This window comes from Haemorhous mexicanus, chromosome 2 (genome assembly GCF_027477595.1).
Source record: "Haemorhous mexicanus isolate bHaeMex1 chromosome 2, bHaeMex1.pri, whole genome shotgun sequence".
NCBI classification, from domain to species: domain Eukaryota; kingdom Metazoa; phylum Chordata; class Aves; order Passeriformes; family Fringillidae; genus Haemorhous; species Haemorhous mexicanus.
Genome location: NC_082342.1, coordinates 100,973,566 through 100,992,260, shown reverse-complemented (window position 1 = coordinate 100,992,260; position 18,695 = coordinate 100,973,566). Strand labels below are relative to the sequence as shown.

Sequence of the window (18,695 nt, the reverse complement as noted above, 5' to 3'; positions counted from 1 at the left end):
TCCTTTCTGCTATATTAGTGAGAACATGTTATTGAACTTCAAGATGAAAACCTAAACTTCCATGAAATTTGCAACTGTCCCATTTCATAATAGTAAATGAAAGCACTGTGCTCTCATGGATAAGTGATAGAGGCTATGCTCAGATTTTAGAAAGACTCAAAGTGAGAATTCATCTTTATGTGATAAAAATTTATATAATTAATGTTAAGAATCTTTGTAGAATCTAAATTGTCAGGATTCCCATATTAAACCAAGGTCATACTGCCTAGGATTAGGATCTTCTTAGGGATTTTATTTACTACACAGATCCTGATAATCAACCACCAGAAAAAGGCCACTGGAAAGAGATTTTGATCCATCACTTCAGAATTACTACATAATGTCTTCTGAAAAGGAATACTGAAGAAATAAACCAGACTGTGTTTGACAGCAATTGGTCAACTCTGGTTTCTAACTATCCAAATTTATGGTGGACTGTTCTGCAGTTAGGATCCAGTGTAATAAAACCTTCAAACAGCAATTTCCCCTTTTTGCATTGCGTTTTGCAGCACTAGCTTAACTATCCAATCCCCTCTTAAATTTTATTATTGGTGCTTATTTGGCTAGATATCAAGAGAAATTAGTGAGTTGGAATTGCAGAGATCGGTTAAGAGGTTTTGATTTTAGGGCAGAACCAATTATTGCTGAGCATACTGCTCCAGCTCTGACAAGAGGGTTAAGTGCCTTGATTCATGTTTGCATTCATACAGCACTCAGAGACAAAAAGACAAGCAGTGGAGATTGACTAGCTGAGACAGGGAGGGAGAAAGGATGTGTGAGTCTCAAAGGTTTTTAAACTACACACCAAAGGAAGCAAGTTCCTGGTGTGTGGACACATAAGCACAAGCAGCATCAAGATTGTCCTTCTGCTTTTTTAAGCACATTCCTAGTCTTGGGGCTTCACAGGTCTGTTTCTCATTAACTCTGACAAATATGTACAAACACTTTTCATCACACATGACTTTTAATATTAATAAACTCCTATGTACGAAAATTGCTAGTTATTCAAATAATTGATAATTTTTACCTCAGTCCTTTTGAAAATGATGCATAATATACCTGTTAAATTAAGGACTGATTTTGAGATGGAGGGAGTGGAATGTATTGTATTTTTAAATGTTGGTAGTATATTGAACTAATTGCACGGGTCTTTTACTTTCTTTTTATTTTACTAAGAATGTTTCTCATCAAATAATAATTTTGTTTCCTACATTGTGATTATTTTCTAACCCATTTGTTAGCACAGCAGAGGTGTTAACTGTAAACTACACAATTTTTCCTTTTTTTTAAAAAAGCCCTATTACTACCCAACCGAACCTATCAATCAGATTTTTTTCTTAATCCAGGTAAGATCTATTTCAAGTTTTTCTCTGCACTGTAAGTAGGAATACAAAATTTTGCAAGACTTGAGAGAAAGACTCCATTTAATCAAAGTTCCTCAAGAAGACATATTCCCAAGTGTATTTTTTTCCTTCCTTATAATTTATCCTGTACCTTATGTCTGGCACTCTAGAAGGCAAATATTTTTTAGAGCTTCTAAAACACCTCAGGCTGTGCCTACGGCTACAGATATGTAACCATATGGTTCCTTAATTGCTTAAATCACTATGCAAGGCCTATGTGCTAACGTTCAAGATACATTTCACTCTGGTGCTAGCCCAAGGGGACCCATCTGATAGACAGACCTCATCACTTTGGCATTCCTTGTTTTTCTTGTGTAGCATTTTCTTTGAAGCTCCTAAAATGTAAGGGTCATTTCTCAGACAGATACCTACTGACTAAAAACTGTGGGGTCCTCTTGCTTGAAAACCTCTCTGTATGGTTATTACTTACTCTACATGCCTGAGTTTTTCCTTTTTGAAGTTTTGTAGTTGATATAAATCTGGCATCTCACAAGAAGATTGTGTTACTTTTCAAAGGGACTTTGACAGGCTTGGAGAAATGGGCCAAAAGGAACGCCATTGGGTTCAGCAAAGGAAATATCAAGTCCTGAATCTTCCCAGCAGCAACCTCCAGCAAAGCAAAGGCTGGGGAGAAACTGGCTGGAAAGCAGCTCTGCAGAGAGGGACTGGAGGGTTCTAACAAGCAACCAGCTGAACATGAGACAGCAATGTGCCCTTCTGGCAATGAAGGACAACATCACTCTGTGCTGCATTAGGAAGAACGCTCTGGCCAGTCCTGCTCTCTGCTCAGCACTGGTGAGATGTACCTGGAGCACTGGGTCCGAGTGCAGAACTCCCCAGTACCAGGTACTTGGGCATACTGGAACAAGTTTGAATGAAGGTGATGAATGATTAAGCAATTGGAGCATTTAATATATGAGCAGAGGCTGAGAGAGATGTTCATCCTGGGGAAGAAAATGCTTACCAGGATCTTGTCCATCTGTAGGGATTACATGGATTTATCTGAGTAAAGAGGACAGAGACAGACTCTTTTCAGTGGGGTGCTACTGACAGAACAAGAGGCAATGGGCACAAACTAAACCACAGAAAACTTCATTTAAACATAAGAAAAAGGGTTTTTTTATAGTGAGTGAGATCAAACACTAGGGAAAGTTGCCCAAGGAGGCTATGAAGTTTCCATCGTTGGAGATTTTCATAGCTTGACTGGATACAATCCTGAGCAATGTGCTATAGCTGACCCTGCCCTACAGGGGCTGGGACTACAGACCTTGGGAGATGCCTTCCAGGCTCATCTACTATGAGATTGCTGGATTTCTTTAATTTTGACCCCTGAAATATGAGTGGAAAACAAATTACACAGCCTCTACCTACTGAAAGAATGAAAAGAAATGAATCTCTCATAAAGAAACAAGAGGACTCATTGAATTTCATTAAAAAGAATAAAAACAAACATTCTTACTTTATTTGGAGTAGATTAAAGATTTTGACCTTGGCCACATAGGACATTCCAGTTTTGGTGCAAACCCAAGGAGATGCTTTTCCTTGCATTTTTCGAGAACAATCAGAGAATATTCACCTTTATATATGCCATTGAATCCTCCATGGACTTCTCCAGCACTGGAGATTTCTTCAACATGAGCCCCTTGGTCAGATGTAAAGTATACAAGAGTTTTGTCACTCAGATTATGCTTCTCCAGCACATCCAGAACTTGCCCTAGGTGAAAAAAAAAAAAAAAAAAAAAAAAAAAAAAGAAACAAAGGACAGCTTTAAGAGACACAGAACAAACTAGGTTGGAAAAGACCTTTGAGATCATCAAGTCCAACCTATGACCTAACATAACACTTCCTCATCAACTAAACCATGGCACTGAGTACCACGTCCAATCTGTTTATTAGACACGTCCAAGGATGGTGATTCCACCACGACTACACCATGTCCCTGGCCAGACAGTTCCAGTGCCCAATCATTCTTTCAGTGAAAATTTTTTTCTGATGTCTAACCTAAACTTGCCCTGGTGCTGCTTAAGACTGTGTCCTCTTGTTCTGCCAGCTGTTGCCTGAAAAAACAGACCAACCCCCACCTGACTAAAACCACCTGTAGAGACTGATCAGGTCACTCCTGTGATGTTTTCCAGGCTAAACATCCCCAGATCCCTCAGCCATTCTTCATAGGGCTTGTGTTCCAAGCCCCTGACCAACCCTGCTGCCCTCCTCTGGATGCTGGGGACTTTAAATGACTTTTTCATTATCTTTGGCGCATATAAATATTTGTGTCCTTATGCTTTTTTGAGACCACTTTTCACATAACTCTCTCATACTCAGCAATTGGCACATGCAGCATATAGTAGGGCACAACCACACAGGGCTTGTAGCAATCAGGACCATGACCCAGTTGCTGCAGGGTTTCTTGAAGTACAGTATGAGAGGATTTGTGCACATCAGAGAACAGGGCTAATCCACAGAGAACAAGTGACTTTTGGAAGCAGTTGCTCTCAATCAAGGAAATCCCTTAGAAAGAAGATACAAGCTACAGAGAATATTTAGCAGCACTGAGGAAAAAGTCTCAGCACGAAGAGTAGATCTCGCAGTTTGGGGGTAAGGCCTTGCTGCCTAGCAACCTAGAGGCAGCCTAGCAAAAATCTCACTGCGAGTGTTTAGAGTAAGACAAAAAAAAAAAAGTAGCACCTTTAAAGAACGTGTGGTTTCATTATCAAACTTAATAATTAGCCCTTAATATCTCATCATATGGAAAAACATCAACTAAACTCAAAATATGCAAGGTAATACACACACCCAGGTGCACACATTTAGAAGAAGTATCCACAGAAGTATCCAGAAGTATCTTGTACCTCTGAGGCACCATGGACTCATGTTTCATTTTCACAAAGTGTTCCTCACACTACTCTGGCACTGTGGAGGGCCTTGCAGTTATATAAATTACGCTGAAACCTATTTGGACTGAATTCTTTAAAGTGTGTTTCTGTATGAATGAGAGTGAAGCTTCTCTTTGTAACTTGCTCCAGTGAATTTTATACTGATTAGGAATCTAAAATTATTGGTCCTGGAAAAGGACCAAAGCTTAAGAATATAATTCTTCACATCAGCCTCACAATGAACCTGTCCTTTAGGGATCTCAGAACATATAAAGACAATTTTGTCTTCACAACCATTTTATCTTTATTCTTTTACTTAAGCATCCAAGAATGGTCCAATTTGAATGTTAATTTTGATTTGCTAACCTGACCACTAAGAATTAATTCATCATCTGATGCCCAATTATTGTGTCAAAGAGGATGAGATAAGAACTTTGAAATACAGAGCCTTCTAAATGGTTTTCAGATCACTGTTTCTGTTGCTATGCTCTTTTTCTATATAAGGAGTAATTACCTTACTTTATTGCTACTATTTCTAGTTGCCTCTTAATGCTATATCATTTTAAAACTGTCTTTTTAAAATGGTTGACTGTCTTAATTTTTCAAATGACTGGGTCAAGAATAAAGGAACATCAGCTTCTAAATGTAAGTAGATACCTGTTGGTCTTGTTTGTAAAATAGGAGCAAAGAAGAAATGTAAGAGTAGGAGAATTTGTTTATGTAAATTTTGAAGCCTCGTGGGAGTTGAAATTTCCCAACAGAGCTGAGAAAATCTGTTACAAAGGCTGACATTTTAAAGCTGGTGGGTTGGGGGAAAATCATGCAGATCCTTCTGACAAGCCATGCGCTTGCTGCATGAGGTGGATGGACTTAGTGCCAGAAAAGAACGAGGCAATTTCCCATTGGCTTCTGAAACTGTTTGAAGAATGTACTTGCTAAGTGATTACACTATCTCTTGGAAATGCGTCAATGATGATAAAAACGTAGAGTTCAAAGATAAATTAGTTAATTATAGGTAGGTATTCAGCCACATGACCTTCAGAGTTCCCTTCCAAGCTATATCAAGCTATGATTTTATGATACAATGACAATAAAAAGTATTGTGCTAAGAAATATACGTGCAGTGATGTGCACAACAATATCTTTTTTACATACGTCATGTTCATGATGAAATTGAACTTTCAAAGTAATCTTGTATATAAACCAAAATGAAAAGAAAATGAGAATGGCACTCAGTGTATAACATTAAATGATCTCTGGTAATCAAAGGCATTGGCAATCATTCAATAATGACCACTTTGATTTACCAACTAATTTGGGAAGATATGAGAAGCAATGAAAATTGTCTCACTATCACAGATAATTAAACTTAAAATTAAAAATTAATATGAAATTAAATGCAAGACATTATAATATTTTTAATGAGGTTGAGTAACTAGGCTTGCTCTGAAAAAAATGTTAAATTCTGACACTCATACATGTCCCATTTTAGAAAAACCCAGTCATATAAAATTCATAGAAATTCTCATCCATTGTTAAACTCAATGATAAAACTTCCATTTCCTTCAAAAGGATTTTGAAACACAGAGGAAACATTAGGTTTAACCAATGAATGCTAAAATGACAATATATCTTAGAAGCAACATTTTTCAGTACAGATGGACTAATAGTGGTAAATCAAAAAAGAGTATTGTCAGAGTATGGCAGCCACAACACACTCACAAGCAAACCTTCCATTTCCATTTTGATTTGAACACTGGCACCTACTAGAATGAAAACTGTAAATAAACAGCAAAGTGTGTGCTACCAGGAGATAAGACACATTTAAGTGTATTTGAATGATGTGACTCCCATTAACACAAGAAAGAGTTTAAATTAAAATACCTTGCTTGGAAGCCACATTCTGAAAAATTAACTGCTGTACAGATCTATGTGGATGGTACCAGGTTTTTTTTTTTTTTTTCTGATTTGAACAGATCATATTTGGAAAGACAACATTTGTGAATATCCAAATCAATCTAGCTGATGGAGCTCCATAATTTCTGCAGCTATTTAGGAACCAGAATTTGAAATCAAGCTACTCCTACCACTGCCATTATAGGAATGTATTCTGCAATGTAGGTGACTAACATTGTAGCAGACAAAGGTGTTAGATCATTGGACATTTTTCTCTCATTTACATATTTTTAAGATACAAAACAGATTGAGGACTATGTTAAGATGTTACTTTTTTTAATTAGTACATCAGTGCTCCAAAATTTAAATGAAACTTCTTCTGAAATATACTGAGGAGTGCTCTCTGTATTCTGCTCTCCATTCTTGCTTCAAGCTGTGTAAAATTATAAAGAATTGTTTCATTCTGAATGTGAAAATGCCAATTTCAGTAGAGTGATAGCCATGTGAAAGAGAGAAGAGCAATTGACTCTGTTCTTTGGAAGGAAACACAGTGCCATGCCGCTTTTCAACTTCTCCAGCACAGCCTGAATGGCAGCTGAACCAGCCTTGCTAATGACGATCGTAATTACTGAGTTTTGACTCATGTAAAGCCCCTACTGTACTCATCTACAAGAAGAGATAGGGTTTATAAAAAATGACTATTCATTTGTAAACAAGGTACAAACACTGAAAAACAATAATGTGTTTACAAATGTGTTAGTGATTTGGAAAAGTGTTTAGTCAAGCAAGCATATGAACAAATGCATTTTATTCAAAAATTAGTGTACTGACATTTCAAGTCAAAAGGAAAGAAATATTATTTGTATTATTCAAAACAATTTAGAGTATTGCTGAAATTGTGAATAAGAAGCTAGAGAAAACAGAATACCTCTGTGTAATCTAGGCATTAGAAAAAAATAGCCTCTACTTGTGACAAAAGCTTTAAAGCAGTCTGCCATATTCAAACTAAAAAACATGTTTCAGAAGAAGGGTTAAGGATCTGTCTCAGGAAAAGACAGTTGACAGTAAAGGAAATTCCTATTAATGTAACACTATTTTCCAACTCCAGTAAACTTTCACATGCCTCTCTTGTATCCAGAAACTTACAGCAAGATTGCGACAATTATTGAACAAAGATTCCAATAGATCAGCCTGGGAAAATAAGCCATCACATCACTGCCTAGAAGTGACAGTTGGATTGTGTTGGGGTTTTATTGTTTTTATTTGCTGTTTAGAATTGGTTACTGCTGCTCATGTTTGGTTTTGAATAGCATCATTAGCCAGAATCACAACTTGTAGTCAGCTCCAGGCATTCACCTCTGTAAGTGGCAAGCCTTTGAATAAATGCATAAAATCCTAAAAATTAATGCTACATGCATTTGGAAACCCACATTTCTCCCAGAAAATATATTGATGCCTTTCAACTATATACCCATGGGTTTACTACATAGTAAACCTCTTGGGAGCCCCTTTCTGCTACAGCATTTTTAGGTTTTGCCACAGTTAATAAAATCTTCAGGGCTCAAAGGCTAAGATTTTCACCTTATGAAAACTTAATGTTGCAGCTTCTGCATACTATCATTCACAAGCTAACAATAATTTTAATCTCTAGGTTGATTTTCTGTGATGAAGAAAAGTTACTTCACTTTAATGCACTGATCAGATTACAAAATCCACTGACTAAAACCTTTGTATTAAAACAAACTTATAACTAAGATCAAGACACCCCATTTTAATTTTAGCTTTTGTACATTTCAGGTTATAAATATGCAAATGTTCCCTAGTATGCCCAGAGCCATCCAGTTTCCTTTGATAAATATGTAAATCAGCTTGTCTCTGCAGTGGGGAAGTAATTATCACTTTCAGACCTAGTCATTGAGTACAACACTTGAGGTAAAGATGGAAAATAATAAAACCATTGACAGCAATACAAGAAGTGGCTGCACGTATGATGAACAGTACATAAACTCTGCACACAACATGTTTAACATTCAGAGCTACAACACAACGACTGCAGAGTGGAAATTCTGGGACAAGGCATTAGAATGTGCTGTGGCACATTATCTAGCCAGGCAACAAAACACATCCACCTTCGAAGAAAAGTGATTCCCATAAGGACATTAGCATATGAACCTCAAAGGTGAGAGTGAATACTAGGTAGTTCGACTGACTAGAACAGAAAATAGATGCATAACTAATTACCAAAGGTATAAGGTTCTTCCTGCAGAAATAAAGTAGAGTGCCCATTCAGTACAAAGCCTTGAATCAGTACTACTGCGCTACTATTTCTGAAGTTACACAATGGGAACAATCCATGCAACAAAATCTTCTCCAAAAGTACATAGCTGGAGTCTCAAATGCGCTAAGCTCCTGCTATGATAGGCTAGTGGGATCTTCAATGTCAACAGGAAATTCTGCCAAAAAGTAGCATCTGGTTCTGAAAAAATACATCTATATTAGTCTTTTAATTTGTAACAGGAATGCATATTTACAGTAAATCCAATCATGGACAGTTAACATATTTATGTTTCCATAGCAAAGCCCTCTTGGATTTTGTGACTTGGATTTCTTTCAAAGTCTAATTTCAAGGACAAATCCTGGGAATGCAACTAAGGCACTCACACTACTAATGGGCATTCAGTCAGGGACCACAGCAGAGCTGATCTGAAGTGGGTTTCTGGTCTCTTCTGGTGTACTAATAGTCTTTTTCCAGCTCAGGAGACAGTTCAGACCTGCCACTGTTGGCAATTTTAAACATTGTAGAATTGATGAATCCTCCAGTGGAAGTCCAGAGCAGGCACAATCCAGCTCCAGTTGTGTATGCTGTAGATGCATTGAGAGTGGGGTTTACATACAGTGTACACAAAGCACAAAGTATGGATTTTCATACACACCTCACCTATCCTAAGAATTTGGCCCCAAAAATTCAGAATTCTTTTCAAAGTGAAGTAAAGTAAAGCAATGGCCCCAGATGTAACTACCTCCCACTAGAAATCAGATAAGTTCTTAGGTCCAGGTAGTCTGTAGAACAACAGCTCCCTGTTAGATTCCTCTAGACTCAGAGTAGGATTAGTAAATGAGTAGAAGCGCTCAGAAAAGGGCAGTCTTTTAATCAGAAAACAAGGCAGCTTTGGTGTGGTCAGCTAAGCTCTCAGTGTGAACTTGCTTTTTGTTTGGATTTGGATTGCAGTGTAGCTGAAACTTGCAAATCACTTGTGACTGTTTATACAGTTTTATAAGTATAATGTGTCTTTCAGACCCTCAGGATAAATTTTCAGCGCAGTGCACAGCAGATTAGGTACGCACACTTCTTAGCAGCTTTGAATAAATCAGCGAAATTTTGACTTATGCATAAGGTTTTTCCTAGAGATGAGTACCACATCTTTTATTTTGCTTATGCACATAGATTCAAATTATTTTTTAAATATGAAAGTTGGAATGATATTTTAGGTATGTATAAATACATGTGCATAATGAAGCACAGACTTAAGTGTCTGAAGACCTGTAAGTATAGCAGCAATAGAGACAATGCGGGATGGAAAAGCTTCCTGTACTGCAGCACTAATGATGAATTATTACAGGTCAAAAAGTAGAACTAATCAGTAGCTATTTCCTTATTAGTATTTAAATTAGCTAATAAATGCATTGCTTGAAATTCTTTTTTAGACCTTACATCTGTTGGACATAAGTCAATGTATTTCTAAAGTAAATCTTGATTTTTAGCCTGCTTAAAATGCTAAAATAGGAGAAATGGTCACACAATTTTAGGAGGGTCCACTGCATTTGCATTTTGCATAACAGCTGTGATAACTTTTTGCGTAAATTTGCATCTTCATTCTGCAAATATTTAAGATGCCATTTCACACATACAACTCAGAAGAATAATGAAAAAGACATTGTCTAATTTCCCACTTTGAGGTCTCCCATGTTGTCTTCCAAATTATGAAAGGGATTTCTTTAGGTGTGACCATGGCAAACTGTAGTGAGGGGTACTATTCAATTTTGAATTGGACTGTCAGGTGAATTTAAGGCTTCAGGTATTTGACCATTCCAATATATGCTGATTGTGATTGATTGGATAAATGGGGAGTGAGAAAAGAAACTCTTTCCTATGTCTTCAAAGGTTTAAAAATTTACTAATATCAGACTAAGGTTTAAACTGAATATGTATATGGTCCTAGAACCAAATGCATAATGAAAACATTTTGCCAGAAGAATGTATGAAGAATTATGAAGAATGTAAAGCAGGGAAAAAAAAAATTAAACCCCCATTTAAATCCTTGGCACTTTCCTAAAAACTTCAAAGCATTTGCCAGCTGTTTTTTTCATTTTTATTAAGCAAAATTCAAACTGTAAAAAACTGGCTGACATTAGAGCATAAACATTTATCATCCTTCAGCAGCCAAATTTTTTAATCTTTGCTGAATTTTGAAGCAGGTTTTAAACACTTGCTATAAATTACATACCAAACAGTTAAGAGGAGTTTTATCAAGATTGAATTATATTCATCATGAAATCTCAATAAATTTTATTTCCTGGTTTTCTGACTTTAATTGTGTAAATCTAATCAAACATGAAAGTAGGTGTGCATTAACTCACTCCCAATACACCTTTTTTTTTTCTCCTTGACACAAGGAGCACCATGCACACTTGTTAATTTACCTACTTTAACTTTTGTGCCTAAGTGCTACTAGACCCTGAAAGCCTACTGTGAAATCACCATCTCCAAAACATGTTACTTGATAATGAATCTCTGTGTAGACACTGTTACAACCAATAAGAAAGCAAACCTGACTATGAAAATTGCCTCAAGGGACTTCCCCACTAATTGATGTAGACTCTACTCTGTCTTCTCTAGGTGACATTCAGAATTTAGGAAAAAAAAATACAAACAAATACATTGAGAGCCACAAATTCTGATATGGCACCTTTTTCCCAGGTATATGTATGTGTGTTAAACATGACAAATATATGCTGACTTCAATTCCATAGGATCCTGTCTGAAGGGAAGGCAAATCATTTTTCAGGTCATCCTCACTGATGATCGATTACTAGCTCAAAAAGATTATTCACTATCTCATGAAATGGTACTTTGATTTCTTAATTCATCTAAGTGCTCTTGAAAAAATATTCACAGCCCATTCAAAAAGAGTTTTTGTTGACGTTTCAGAGTAGTATCCAGTAGCACAGCAGATGCCTATGAGGAAGAAAAATAAAATTTGCCTTTTTCTGGCCTGAGGCCTGGAAAGAAAAATATGCCATTCTTGTTTTAAATTGGTTTGGAAATACTTGAGGACTCTGCTTAGACCAAGATGTGTTTGATGCCCCTAAGACAGGGTGAAATCATGAGATCAGAGAGGGCCCTGAGACCATTAGGCTCATTTCTTTGCCTTTTTTCTAATTTTCACTCATATAATAATAAATAAATGAGTATGTTACATGTGAAATTAATAATTAGTCTGAGTTTGCAAAGGTTTAACACTATGAACACTATGTGCCATTTTGTTTGTAATGAGAAGTTACAAAAATGGACCAATATATCTTTCCTGTGTGAAGGCAAGGCAGAATTCCGAAAGGGCTCTGCTTTGCATGTAAGGATAACAGTGAGATGTGTTTTTTAGGATAAATCTGAAGGCTAAATGTGAAATAAGGCAGGATCATTGACAAAAACACCACAGATCAGCTGAAATATTTACATAGATACATGGAAAAAATTATTCTAACTGTAATTAGACACTATTTGGGGAAGAGAGGAGTTATTGACAAGGTAAATGCTCCAAAAAACAGATGGCAAATAACCACTTGAATGCTCCAGGCAGCACATTTGTTACTTATGGGAATAGCACTATTCCTATGGATAGACAGGCAGATAGAGTGTTAGTTCCTCCCTATTAAAGTATTTTTTATGAACTAATAATTTCTGAACCTATAAAATTAAATTTACAAATTTGTATACAAACAGATGTCACTGAACAGGAAATGTTTGGAATCTTCACATTTCACATTAATAGTCTGTAACACACTGGTGTTTCAGTATCACATGTAGAGAGAAGTACAATCCAGCAAATAGATTTCTGCTTCAGAAGGCACTGGAAAAGTATGGCCGGCTCTACACAGGAACTGACTCTACTGTTATCAAGATTCAATAAGTAAATATGGTAACAGTAGGATAGAGTATTTGCATAAATTTCCTGATAATATATTTAATATACCAGTTCCTCCTATTTAAAACAGTTTTTTTCTACTATTTTACCATGAATTCCTAAAGTTAATATATAACCAGGGAAGTAATTAAATGTCTCATTAAAAATCAGTTTACATTCTTAGAGGTAAATGTGATATTATTGTCTAGTATTTTTTGCCAAGAAAGTCCTCAAACCTCTCTTTAACTAGGCCATCTATTTTGTTATGAGCAGCACCTGGGGGTTATTGCACAAGAAGATTGGCAAACTGCAGCAGAATCACACAAAAGTTGGACTGAGAAACTGAGGATATGGAGCTTGACTACTTCAGCTCTAAATAGGCAAGAATATTTAGGATATGTCCTGTAGAAAGGTTTTAGGCTTTTTTTTTTTTTTTTTTTTAATGGACAACTGCCAATTTTGTGCCTCTTAAAAAAATGCTGGTAGAAAAGCAATCCTAGCTGCACTTTGCTCATAACACCCTGCTGGATGTTCAAACATTGTTCTGTAGGATGTGCTGGCTACATTGTGTCTCACTCTGTCCTGATGTTGGTTTGGAAGGGGCCTTCAAAGATCATCTAGTGCAACCTCCCTGACTTAGGAAGGGAGATCTGTCACTAGATCAGGTTACTTAAAATCAGGCTTTGAAGTCTTCCAATGATGCAGCATTCACAACTTTTCCAGGCAACCTGTTCCAGTGTCTTACTATCCTCATTGTCCAATATTTCATCCCAATGTCCAACCTAAATCTACCATTTTGCCATTTAAAGCTTTTTTCCCTTGTCCTATCACTACAGGTACTGGTATCAAGTATTTCTCCAGGCTTTCTTGTAATTTATTTTCCTTTATATGTTCTCCCTAGAGCTTTCTCTTCTCCGGGCTCTCTCTCAGCCCAGCTCTCTCAGTCTGTCTTCACAGGAGAGCTCCTCCAGCCCTCTGCTCATCTTCACCAACCTCCTCAAGGCCAGTCCTGAGAGGCCCACATCTTTCCTGTACTGAGGACCCCAGAGCTGGATGAAGCACTCCAGGTGGTATCTAACAAGTGCAGAGTAGTGGGGCAGATTCAACACCCTCATCCTGCTGGCCACGCTGCTTTAGATGCAGACCAGGACATGGTTGGCTTTCTGGGCTGCAAATTCACACTGTTGGCTCATGGCCAATTTTTAATCTGCCAAATGGAAAGGATAAATTATAAGTGTTGGAATTATAAACAAATAAATACAAAAGTATTCATTTATTACTTGCTTAACGTATGCTCTGTGATTTTGTGATGTCAAAATCAATGGAACTCTGGATTAGAAGCACTTTGCCACCTTTTACACAGTGATATACTATACATTGAAATACTCTATATTGGCTCTACTTTTCACATTAGCACAACTAGAATCTTCTTTGACTTTACTAGAAATAATGAGGCATCCTGAACTATTAGCTTCTTTCAAACATCTGGCATTAGGTTATCTTCTTTGGATTAATGGGAAGACAAAGTTTATACTGCATTTATTGGGCTAGGCCATTCTTTTCTTTAGGATTGAAATGCAGGTACATTTGTATTATTTCTTGTTTCCTGCTTTGTTTTTCGATGCAAATATGATTAAGAAATGAAAGTAAGTTTGATTTCTAACCCACAACTATCTCAACCACTGAGATACAAGTGACTAAAGAACCAAAATCCTTTACCTTCACAACAGTGAAATGGCAGCAGTACTATAAAACCATGTAAACTGAAGGACCTAAGTTAGTCACACTTAATTGTAGTTAATGTAAGTGTGACATTATAGATGAGTCCATCCAGTAGTTTGCTAAAGGGACATTTGCTGAAAAAGGGAGATTCTTCTTCTCCTCCTTCTCCTTCTTTCTATTTTCTCTGGAAGCTGGTTAGAAAAAAAGGAGGTAAAGGAGAGAAGGATGCTCTGCCTCCCTCCCCTCTTGTGGAATCATAAGGCTGCAAGATCCACTAAAGCTATAGAATATAACTTTATGCTGGTCTAAGGCAAGAACTTGATTATCATTTTTTGCTCATCCCAAGTAAGCAACTCAGCCCTTAAGGGTCAGGTGTTCCTTTGGATATTGAGCTTACTACTGTAATACAAAATCAGTTCAGTGTTCTCAGGGTTACTAAAATGTACTCTTAATAAGGAAATGTTATAAAGAAAGTTTCATGGGTAGGGAGAGAGAATGATTTAAAAAGAGAAGCGTGTATACAAAGTCAAAAGAAAGCAAAAACAAAAAGAAAGCATTCAAACTAGTAAAAAATAACCTGAGTACACTGTGAAACACACAACCCTTGCCCCATAAATACCAGTATTAAAAAAGAATTATAGAAAAAAAGAATAAAGATTCATTTTCGGTTTTTCTTAAACAGTATCCTAAATTGAAATATAAATGCCTTTTTTTACGATCAAGTGGTGAGGGGAAAAGCTCCAGAGCAAAATCACCAGTTTACCAGCCTGTCTTTCACTAATCACTGCATCATTTCTCTACTGCTTTTCCTAGCCCAAAAAAATTCATTATTTATCTCATTATTATATTTTGTTATTATACAGAAAGCAATAAAAAGCTTTCTTTCATACAATATAGGCAACTGTTTTTATAAAAATAATGATCTTTAGCAGTATTATCACCCAGCCTATTATATAGTGTGGTTGTTTTAGCACTAAGTAAAATGTGCCATTGAAAGACTACCAGCCAGAGTCAAAACCCAGTTCTATAAACCTCATCAATAAGAGCTTATTACAACCTGGAATTTTCAATAGTATGAACTTCTGCATGGAAATTCACTAATTGGAATCAGTCTGTTGATGATGAATACAGAATTGATATTGACATAAACTTTATTTTATGATTACTGCTTTCACTCAGAATTAGATAACTTTTTTTAGCAGTACAGTTTCAAAACAATTAACATACATTTCAAAAGAAGCATGAAAAAGCTTCAAATCTCTCTCCAAAAAAACATGGTGGATTACTTTAAAAGAATCTCTAGTATTCTCAATATCATCACTGAAACTGAAATGCACATGATCAGTTTTAGGTTTTTTTCCACAGCTAATTGATATGCAGCCAGCTATGAAAAAAATGGCAAAAGGCTGGAAGACATTCCCTGAGTCATCACAGAAACTGTTCATACCATTATAGTTCATATATTGAAAAATATATTTAATTATCCTTAAAAAATACTACTTATTTTTTTTTAAGTAGTATTTTAAAGAAGACATACTAGAAGAAAACCTGAGTTCCTGAGTCCAGGTGCACATTCAAACCATTTCCAGCCTCCAACATGGATCAAAACCATGAAAAAAATTACTTATCTTTCCCCCTTCCCAAATCCCATGCCAGCTGAATTAAAGTCCTAATGCTTTACTATAGATTAAGATCTGGATTAGTAGGTGACTGGCAACAAAGTTATATCTCAGGAGTTAAAACTGAACATCATTTCTGTGTCTCAGTCTTTCTTCTGGGAAACAGATTAATGAGATTCCCCTATCTCACAAAAGCTTTGTGAAAATGCTTATTTGCAAATCTGTTATACACTGTAGCAAAGTACTGACACAGAAGGGATGAGACATGTCAAAGTATCAGTCTTCAAAACAGAACTTCAATAGCATGTGTTAAATAAAACATGAGAACTCATATTTAACAATGAGGCATATACTCACTGTTGAGAAGCTGCTCATTAAGAAGGCACTCGGATAAGGAGATAGGATTCCAATGGGAAAAGAAATGGTATGTAAACATATGTTAGAAAACTGTACCATGAGACACAAGCATAGGAAGAATTTTTTTTTCTATCTTTGAGTACTTGACTTCATAGTCTTACAATGCCTCCTGCATGTTTGTATGCATTTATGTGCTGTATCAGCTATGGTAAAATACTGGGTAATCCACAACAAAACTATCTGAAAGTACAAGGAAGAGGCATTGATGAGAAAATTTTAACACACAGATTAGAAGTCCTTGACATTTTCAGTTTCTTTGTTCCTTAGTTTCATGTTAAGTCTTCTTTCATAGACATGCAACTACTACCAGCAAGATCCTTCTCCTTCTCTAGCAGTCACATTCTTTATAAAACCATGATTACAAGCTCCATAAATAACTACACAGATATGCTTTCAGAGTCCAACTACTGAAGAAAAAGGATGGCAAAAATCATGTTCCTAATTCAGGGCTGAAGGTTAAGGCTAACAACAGTAACACTTCCACCAAAGCCAGTAAAGTCTCATCCTGATCCCTGGCTCTGGATGACTGACTTACTAAAGCCCTGTTGTTCCAGATTGCAAGGCAAGATTACCATCTGTAATCTTTTACCATCTGTAATCATTACTCTATTACCATCTGTATGGCAGCTGTCTTTTTCAAGTGGGCAGTTTTCCTTATCTCTTCCACAATCATTCCTCCCTCGGGAGGGGACATCTGCTGATAACAGGCTATTGAATGTCATTGCCTGACTGATAACATGACTGATAAGAACTATAGCTTCCCATTGTGAGATGCTCTATCCAGAGGGAGGAGCCAAGCATTGCTACCCAGATATAATCTGGAGATTCTGGAATACCAGCACAGCTTCCCCACTGGATTCCCCAGAGGAACAGCAGCTGCCCTTTCCACTGGATCTTCAGAGGAAGACTGCACCTTTCTAAAGGATCCCTGCTCCAGCAGAACCACACCTGGCACTTCAGGAGGACTGCAGCCACATTTCCAATTGGACTGCTGCCAGCACCCTGACCAACAGGGTGTCAGGCTGAGTTCTGACTCCGTCAGTGTTGTTCTAGTGCACTACATTGTTTATTTTATCCTTTTGTTTTCTTCCCAATTAAAGAACTGTTATTTACTGCTCCCATAATTTTTGCCTGAGAGCCCCTTAATTTAAAATTCATAGCAATTCGGAGGGGTGGGGAGTGTTTGCATTTTTCCATTACAGGGGAGGCTCCTGCCTTCCTTAGCAGACACCTGTCTTTCCAAACCGAGATGCCTGTGGAGTTTTTCTAGCACACAGTGCTAATGTAATTTTTTTTTAAAAGCTTCACAGTATCTGTGCTAAAAAGGTTTCTATGCAAAGGCCCTCAATGAGCAAAACCTTTAGCAGCTTCCTTAAAACTGTTTTTTGGGAGATTATCTACAATTTGAATAAAGTTAGCCCCATTTTGTTTCCTTATTGCAACCTTTATCTGAATATTCATACTAAGACCTTTGTCCATATTGACTTGAATTTCTGCAGGTCAGTTTTGGCTTAAATCTGTGTTCTTAATTATTCTTAATCTTGCTGTGTTCTGATAATGGTTTTCCCTCCCCACCTCAAGCAAGGAGCAAAATCCAACCATACTGTTTATATGTAAAATTTAACTTCAGAGGCAAAGGTGAAACAAAAGGTTGGTTGCACATTTCATTAGAGAACTTCCTATCCTCCTTGCCTGGATTTATCCTCATTGCTTGGAGTCATCAGGATTCTCTCTTATTTCTAGTTTATCCAAAACAAGCTTTGAACTTTCTCTTACTAATGGAAATTAGCTTGTCTAAGAGTAATGCTAATTTTCTTTCACCAATTACAGCATTTTGATCTAGCACAATATTAGATGTCATGTCACTGTTTTTGCAATAGACCAAATTTTAAGAGCTTTGTAATTAACAGAAAGCCTTTACATTTTTGAACATTACATTATTACATTTTTGTAAAGAAAAATGCACAGTGCCCTATCACACGTTGCGCTGACAATTTAACTTCTGCAATATCAGATGCAAATAAAACCTCAACCTTAAGTAGCTGGCAGCAAATTTTGAACCACACAGCACTATTACCACAAACTACATTACACTGAATTTTTCCATCATGAAGTACTAAGACATTATTTGAACATGACTGATTAAAAAGTGCTACAGAAAAGGTGAGTTAAGATGTGCCGTGTAATCTTGTAAATAATGTTCTGAGAAGGAGCTTTGCTGTATACAAAGATGTGATATATAAAAAGAAGGTATACTTAAGGAGGATTAGGTAGATCAGGAGGCTTATCATGGTGGAAACAGGAGTCCTTCACCACCTAGTCACCTCTTAAATTTGGTCCCATTCAGTAGTGACTGAAAGTCATTGCTGCTTAGTGACATATGAAATGGGTTTGGGTTTTAGAGCAGATTGTAACTGGAACGAGTCCATATCATAAAAGGCAGAACCACACATGTTTCTAATCTGCACCCACACTGACAATTTTCCCAGATGTGACCTAAAGAGTATATGTGCTTAAAGAGCTTAACTACTGTCTTAGCTCAAG

General features: G+C 36.7%; 1 protein-coding gene across 5 annotated transcripts in view; it reads right to left on the bottom strand.

The window, feature by feature from the left end:
• Window positions 1-18,695, bottom strand: part of STS (steroid sulfatase) — a 107,097-nt gene that overhangs the window by 37,400 nt on the left and 51,002 nt on the right. For all 5 annotated transcript variants that reach the window (XM_059839715.1, XM_059839717.1, XM_059839714.1 and 2 more), the window contains one exon: window positions 3,019-3,156. In XM_059839715.1, the coding sequence (XP_059695698.1) occupies window positions 3,019-3,156 (138 nt within the window). The remainder of the gene's footprint in view (window positions 1-3,018; window positions 3,157-18,695) is intronic.